Genomic DNA, 7,438 nt, shown 5'->3' with positions numbered 1-7,438 from the left:
CTCTTCCGACAGGGAGACAGCAATTAGTAAACAGGGCTGCACCAAAATATATGGCCAGATCACTGTTTTTCCTTGCCAATAACTTTTTGGATGTGGTGGCCATCCTAGCACCTCAATTTCATAAGGAGCACCCCGCAAAATTCAAGGTATTAAACACCATGACAAACCAACACTTCCCATTAACTAAACCCAGAACATAGCTACTTTCAAATCCTATACATCTGAGTTAAAGATAATACTCATTCCTTCTCAAATCTCTTTTACTTTTTAAATTCATTGAAAAATTAATATAAAAATACAATAATTTTTCAATAAACCTAAAAGATAAAAGAAACAATTATTCTGAGGAGAAAGTATACAAGAGAGAAAAGACAATTGAATCTTAGATACCCTAAATGCTGGGCCTAGAGTCTCTCGAATTTTAATTCCCAAGAATCCCAAAACTCAATTGCCCCCAATCATGTTTTATACCGACATAATCAAGGCCGCTACACAGACTCTACAAACCAAGCAAGGAATAGCAAACTGCCCTAAGTTTATCAGATTCAGATATAACATTCCTCTCTATTATTTTAAACCATCAATATCTGAAACCCATTGAACTTCAGCTGATCAAGCTTAAGCTGGATCAGTTCAGTATAGAGTAAAGCTCTTCCAGTTTCTTTTGCCTCCTATTCACAAGATTCATTCTCCAATCCTTACAAGAAACAAATGTCAAACCACTTGAGCTAACCAAGCTGGATCAGTTTCCAAAATGATTTAATAAAAGGAAACAGCAAATAAGGAATATGAGGCACTTAAATGGCACGCACCACAAAATGACATATACGAGATGAAGAATCATGATTGTATAAACTAAGTTAATTCATAATTCATTCTACCCTTTCAAGATCACTCTGATAATTGAAATGTAAAGTGTAATCAAAACACAAAATTAGCATAATGTCCCTGCAAATCACTCTGACCATTCAAAATCCATGAAACCATAATAGGCCAACAAGAGAATGCTCACCAAGCACTCAATAATTAAAATCATATAAAATATTTAAGCTGCTGAAACCAAAATATACTAAGCATGAGCATGCATTCAAGATCGCTAAAATTCACCAAAATGCCTAAAGTAGCAACTCTGAATTATAGAAACAAAACCCCTTGTCATGTGAATATGTAAAACTTTAAACCAAAGCAGGAATAATAAGACAGATTCTAATCATAAAAATGATGAAGAAGCACAAGGAATTAAAAAATGAACGAGAGTATTAACATGTGGCATAACAAAACACCAAATTTCACAGCAAAGAAGAAAACAGGGTGCCAACACACAGGGAAATGATAAAACGAAATTAAGGAGGATCTCATATTGTACACAAGTGACGCAAAAAAAGGACCGGAGATGTTCTAAGTGAAAATTTATAATAGAGATTGGTGGCACAATAAAGAAACATAGTTCTACAGATAGATCATAATAGAAAATATTAAAATATTTTATATAGCAATAATAATGCTTCGACAAAGGAACCCTAACATATTATAATCCTCAAAAGGATTAGGTTTCAGACTCAGCTGGTGCACTCTCAGCGGCTGGTGGAGGGGCAACGTCGGAGGCAGGGGCCTGAGCTCCACCGTTATCGACGGCGACGGCACCGGTGTTAGCTCTGGCCTTCACGGTGTCGAGCATCCGCTTGCTGATCTCCTTGGAATACACCTGAAGGATCTCGATTCCATCGTCGTCGGAGGCCGCGGAGCCACCGGCGGCGGCGAAGGCCTCGTCCTCGATCTGGCGTGCTGCGGCGGAGGCCTCATCGGGAGTCATGGTGCCGTAGCGCTTGGAGAGCACGGAAGGAGTGGATAGGGTTTCAATTAGGCGGTTAACGACGGCGTCACGGGTGCGCTGTGTGGGTGGCCATATGCTGAAGGAGATGCCGCCGGGGCCAAGCTTGGCGGCGGAGTTGGAGTGTTGGTCATGGGAGGTTTGCTGCGGCTCCGATGGGGTTGCGGGTGCGATTTCCGGGTCGGTCATTTTTGTTGTTGTTTAATTTTCGTTTTTGGGAGATTTGGGATTTCGAATTAAAGAAGTGTTTCCTTACACTCCCTTAGTAGCTTTTTGAGGGTAAGCAAGGAAAAGGATGGTTCACTTGTACATATCACACTTTTTTATCAATTAACATTTTGTTTTTACTGGCTACTCAGAATAAAAAATTAAATACACTGTTCAAACATCCAATTACTCTAAATAATACGCAATTAAATATCTATATTTTGACCTGATAGTAATATACAAACTCAAATAATCACGGTATTAATTTTGATTTAAATGAGAGAACCGTTTGAATCGAGAGAGGGGAAGGTGTATTGTGAGGTAATGAATTGACCACTGAACGGTGACAGATTACCTTGTAAGTAAGATCTACGGTGGTGGTGCAACCATCTACATTTTTGCATTTCTTTTCTTTTACTCCACTTTTTATTTGGTGTAATGAAATTAATAATCAATTGTTCTCGAAAAACTGAAAAAGGCTAAAAAGATAAATCCATTGCTATTCAGCATTTCAGCCCAACCCAACCCTTATTACATATGGGCCAAAGAGTGTTGTTGACTCGGGTAAGGATTCCTAATCGGACTTTCTATTCATATATCGGGTTCCGACCCGATTACAATCCCAATCCCAATCGATCCCCAACCCACCACCTCGCTACCTCTTTCTCTCTCTTTTCTGAGCCTAAGTACAATTTTTGTGTTCAGTGTTCATTGGGAGAGAGTGAAGATTTAACCTCAACAAATTTACACTGATCCACCACTATGATCTCAATCTCTTCCTCTGAGTTGAACTACTTAGTCTTCCGTTATCTTCACGAATCTGGTTATTCTTTCTCTTAATCAACTTCCTTTTTGTTTTTAAATTTTACTCCTCCCAAATTCTTACATAATGATTTTTGTGTTGTGTTAGGAACTCTTACACATGGTTTTTCTTTCCTAGTTTGTCTTTTTATCACTCTTCACAGAAAAATAAAAAAAGTATTGTTAATTTCGCAAGCATGTATATGTCTTAGTACGTATTATCATCCCAAAACCGCGATTTTGGAAGGGAAATTTCGCAGATTTTATAATATACTTTCGCATTCTTCTTTCATATTATGGTAAATGCAAATTTATTATCCTCGGTTTGTTCTTAGGAATGCTAAATCCTCTGTACTTAAATATTATCTGAATTCAAAGTATCAGTTACTTGTATTGGTTTATCCTTGAATATTATGTGAATTGGAATTCATACCAATGTAAACGAAGTTTTGAGCTAGGTAAAAAATTAAAGTTAGAAGTTTAACTGCACCATTAAGAGGATTTATCACTTTTTTTCTTTTTTTTTTTTTTTGCTAGGAAATGGAAAAAGTTGTATATAATCATTGCTCGTTCATGTTATTTGAAAAAATAAAAAATAAAAAATCGAAGAGTGGGCACCACTAAAGTTATGTGTAATTAATAACTTAACTATTTTGCAAATTACATGTTTCTTTCCATGTATTCTGATTACTGTCTTGTTTCAGGTTTTACCCATTCAGCATTTGCATTTGGGTATGAAGCAGGAATCGATAAAACAATAATTGATGTAAACATGGTCCCTCCTGGTGCTCTTGTTACGTTCATACAGAAGGGAATTCAATATCTTGAGCTGGAAGCAAACTTGAGTGGTGTAAGAATTTTATTTTGTGATATTGGGTTTTATGTTATCTCGTGTTGATATTGATGATATTAAGTTGTGTATAATGTATACTTAAGGACCTTAAGCTGATTGGTGTTTGTGTTAGGTATCCAGAGCGATGCAGACATGGATGAGGATTTTTCATTCATCCAGCCTCTTGATCTTATCACAAAGGACCCATATGAACTGCACAGTATAGTAAAGGCCAAAAAGGAAAACCAACGTCAAAATAAGCATGAATCAAACAAAATAACAAATGACTTAATTCAGGACAATGCTCGGGAGCACGTTCAAGAATTGGAAAAAGAGAAGAAAGAAAGGGAAAATGAACAAGGTGTGGAGAAAATGAAGCTAGATAAGGAAAGAGAACAAGAAAAGTGTGAACAGAAAGAACTACAACACCAAGATCAGAACCATGCTGAGAATCATGAAGACAAGACTACAGTTGAAAATCTAGAAAGTAAAGCACGCGGAGGTAAATACAAATGCCTTATTTACTGTTTTCCCATTAGTTAGCAGTCATTATTGATAGCATCTCAGATAAGGGTGAATGTATTTCTTTCATGCAGGGCCTGAGCCCATGGAGATCTCCCAAAGTTCCATTTCACTGCATAATGAAATTCCATCTTCTGATGTGAAAATTTTGGAAGGCCATACATCGGAGGTTTGGACTCATCTGTTTGCTCGTCTCATCATTAATTGATCTTATGTAATTTCACGTTATGTGACTTAATGATTAGCTATTTCATTCCTAACAGGTTTTTGCTTGTGCATGGAATCCATCTGGTTCTCTTCTCGCATCCGGGTGAGTATAATGACTTCATAAGGAAAACACACTCTTGTCATTGTCTACTCCCACTCCCTTTAGGCATGCTCTTTTGAATCAAGATAATATTTTTTTTCTTCATGTTGATATGGTTAGAGGACATAGAACAACCAACTGAACTTGGCTTATGTGTACAATGCAAGGTGATTTCTCATAAATTAGTAGTGCAATGAAAGTGTTCGGTATTAAAATTATCCATAATTTTGTATGGTGATTGGCACAGTTTCTGGTGCTACTTATGCAGGGTGAGCACGTGGCAAACAATGTTGACTTTTATCCCCTTGCTTCCCTTTCTCCCTCTTGACCAATTTCAAGTTTGGAGATTGAACTAATAGTTTTTGGAAAAAAAATATTGCAGATCTGGTGATTCAACGGCTCGAATTTGGAAAATACCTGATGGACCTTGTAACTCTTGCATGCATGATGAACCAGTAAATGTTGTGGTGCTGAGGCATTTTAAAGGAAGAACCAATGAAAAAAGCAAGGATGTGACAACACTTGACTGGAATGTGAGTCTTGGGGATTAATGTGGTAGCCTTCTTGCCATGCTTCTTCATAGAGTTAACTCTGTCTCTAGTGGGACATGTACCACACCATTTGGCTGAAAGCCTGATCTTTGTCTTCCTTTACTGGTATATCCATCTTATAATCCAGCTAATATATTCCATCATGATTTTTGTTATGCAGGCAGATGGTACATTATTGGCAACTGGTTCCTATGATGGGCAAGCAAGAATATGGACTAAAGATGGTGAGCCTTTTGTTGTTTTATTTTATAGATGTGTTTCTTGTCATGATCTATATGCATCAACTAGTGAGTATGGAAGTTGTATTCTATGATGTCAATTGAAGTCATGCATCTGAGATTCTTTAGGCGAGTTGAAGAGTACGCTAAACAAGCATAAAGGTCCAATATTTTCCCTGAAGTGGAACAAGAAGGGGGATTATCTTCTTAGTGGAAGTGTAGATAAAACTGCTATTGTATGGGACATAAAGACTGGGGAATGGAAACAACAATTTGAATTTCACTCAGGTAAGCTAGCCTTTTTATGCGTTTTGGTGAATAATTTTTTTTTTATGGCTTTCTTTATAATCATAATTTTCTGCAAATTTTCAGCCCCCACTCTTGACGTTGATTGGCGGAACAGTGTTTCATTTGCAACATGCTCCACTGATAATATGATATATGTATGCAAAGTTGGAGAGAATAGACCAATCAAAACTTTTGCAGGGCATCAGGTATCACTTCCAGCTCAATCAGTTGGTTGACATAGAAACTTTTCATCGTAAAAGCAGAATGTTATGTTGGAGAATTCAATGACTGCTTTAGTCTTGCTCTAATGTTTGAAATGCTGTTGTTTCAGGGTGAAGTTAATGCCATTAAATGGGATCCATCGGGTACTTTGCTGGCGTCCTGCTCTGACGATCACACTGCAAAAGTAATCAATGGGAAATTACTGGTTTGGCATACTTTTTGTATTCATAAAAAATAAACTGTCCAGTGAAGGGCAGTGGGGTAGTTAATTAGAAGAGAGTTCTGTTTAGATATATTGCCTTTTTTATAGATTTATTAAAAAAGTTAAGGGACTATGATTATTTGTTTAAGATGAAAACCATAGATGGGCATTTTCCCTTTTAAGTGTAAACCTGACTATCATTGTGCTTCCCAGTATTTATGAGTATCCATTTGTCTATTTATGAAACTATGAACCAGATATGGAGTCTGAAACAGGACAAGCTTATACATGATTTGAAGGAACACGTCAAGGTATGGCAATATGTGACCATGTGTACACTTTCCATTTATCCCCTTGAATCTATGCCCTAACAAAGCAATGTTACTTCAGGAGATATATACAATCCGGTGGAGCCCTGCAGGCTCTGGTTCTAGCAGTCCCAATCAACAATTAACACTAGCAAGGTAAAAATGCCTATAGAAGAGCTACTGTTTATTATAATTAACGTGGAGACATTCTGAGTTATTTGTTTATTTATTTATTTTTCGGTGTTTCGCCTCTAATTGGATATTGTTTTAAGCAGTGCCTCTTTCGACTCTACGGTAAAGCTCTGGGATGTGGAACTAGGGAAAGTACTGTACAGCCTAAATGGTCACAGGTGTGGAAATTAATACATACATTAGTTACATATGCTGATATATGACGAGGAACAAATGTTAAAACATTATTAACATGAAATGCGGGCTTAGTGCAAACTTAGAATTTTTAGAATTAATCGATGTTATGTTATCCCATCATTTTGATTTGTTCCTTTCTGTTACAAACTCTCAGGGATCCTGTATATTCAATTGCATTCAGCCCAAATGGTGAGTATCTTGCTAGTGGATCGATGGATAAATGCATGCATATATGGTCGGTCAAGGAGGGAAAAATTGTGAAAACATATGCTGGCAATGGTGGGATCTTTGAAATTAGTTGGAACAAGGACGGGGATAAAGTTGCTGCTTGCTTTTCAAACAATATAGTTACTGTCTTGGATTTCCGAATGTAGAGATTAATGTTAACATGCTACTAATTATTCAGTAGTATATTTATTCCCCTGTACTATTACTTCCTGTTGCACATGGTTTAGTAATTTAGTTGGCTCAGTTCATCCACTATAAGTAGAATTAGAATAACTAGTTTCCATCGTAGCTTTTGCCTCGTTAAATGCTTTTTGGCACGCCCAGAATGTTGTATATGGTTTCTTTATTTTGTGTTACAAACAATTACCAAGTGCGTTTAAATGGTACTTACAAATTCTCTTTTTTGGATATCTGACTGTGATCTGTTGGATTTTCAAAATTAAATCTCAGTGTGATTCTTGATTGGACGGAGCCATGGGGGATTGTGGTGACGTGGTATTTTATGTATGTATGTATGTATGTATGTATGTGACTCGTGTCTATTTATGGTCT

At 36.9% G+C, this 7,438-nt stretch overlaps 2 protein-coding genes across 3 annotated transcripts; one reads left to right on the top strand and one right to left on the bottom strand.

The window, feature by feature from the left end:
- Positions 1–1,287: 1,287 nt before the first annotated feature.
- On the bottom strand, positions 1,288–2,105 carry LOC130943958 (MFP1 attachment factor 1-like). The gene has a single exon (XM_057872065.1). It carries the CDS (start codon positions 2,018–2,020, stop codon positions 1,547–1,549), a length of 474 nt encoding a protein of 157 aa, XP_057728048.1. The 5' UTR covers positions 2,021–2,105; the 3' UTR covers positions 1,288–1,546.
- Positions 2,106–2,675: 570 nt separating this feature from the next.
- LOC130943585 (WD40 repeat-containing protein HOS15-like) lies at positions 2,676–7,294 on the top strand. Of its 2 annotated transcripts, none has more exons than XM_057871519.1 (14): positions 2,676–2,861; positions 3,544–3,689; positions 3,813–4,173; positions 4,268–4,362; positions 4,457–4,503; positions 4,883–5,033; positions 5,212–5,275; positions 5,399–5,557; positions 5,642–5,763; positions 5,889–5,963; positions 6,239–6,292; positions 6,372–6,445; positions 6,565–6,639; positions 6,813–7,294. In XM_057871519.1, exons 1-14 carry the CDS (start codon positions 2,801–2,803, stop codon positions 7,030–7,032), a joined length of 1,704 nt encoding a protein of 567 aa, XP_057727502.1. In that variant the 5' UTR covers positions 2,676–2,800; the 3' UTR covers positions 7,033–7,294. The 2 variants fall into 2 exon arrangements, with proteins under 2 accessions (XP_057727502.1, XP_057727503.1); XM_057871520.1 differs by having other exon boundaries at positions 2,788–2,861; positions 3,805–4,173.
- The last annotated feature ends 144 nt before the right edge of the window (positions 7,295–7,438 follow it).

Source organism: Arachis stenosperma, chromosome 8, assembly GCF_014773155.1.
Source record: "Arachis stenosperma cultivar V10309 chromosome 8, arast.V10309.gnm1.PFL2, whole genome shotgun sequence".
NCBI lineage: Eukaryota > Viridiplantae > Streptophyta > Magnoliopsida > Fabales > Fabaceae > Arachis > Arachis stenosperma.
Note: the sequence above shows the minus strand (reverse complement) of the source record. Positions and strands in the feature narration are given on the sequence as shown.

What these genes read in the sequence shown, in the direction of transcription:
- LOC130943958 (XM_057872065.1), bottom strand. Translation starts at nt 2,020, where the DNA reads ATGACCGACCCGGAAATCGCACCCGCAACCCCATCGGAGCCGCAGCAA.
- LOC130943585 (XM_057871519.1), top strand. Translation starts at nt 2,801, where the DNA reads ATGATCTCAATCTCTTCCTCTGAGTTGAACTACTTAGTCTTCCGTTAT. An exon ending in CCGTTATCTTCACGAATCTG is followed by an intron (nt 2,862 to 3,543) that starts GTTATTCTTTCT and finishes GTCTTGTTTCAG; the next exon opens with GTTTTACCCATTCAGCATTT. An exon ending in AAGAATATGGACTAAAGATG is followed by an intron (nt 5,276 to 5,398) that starts GTGAGCCTTTTG and finishes GAGATTCTTTAG; the next exon opens with GCGAGTTGAAGAGTACGCTA.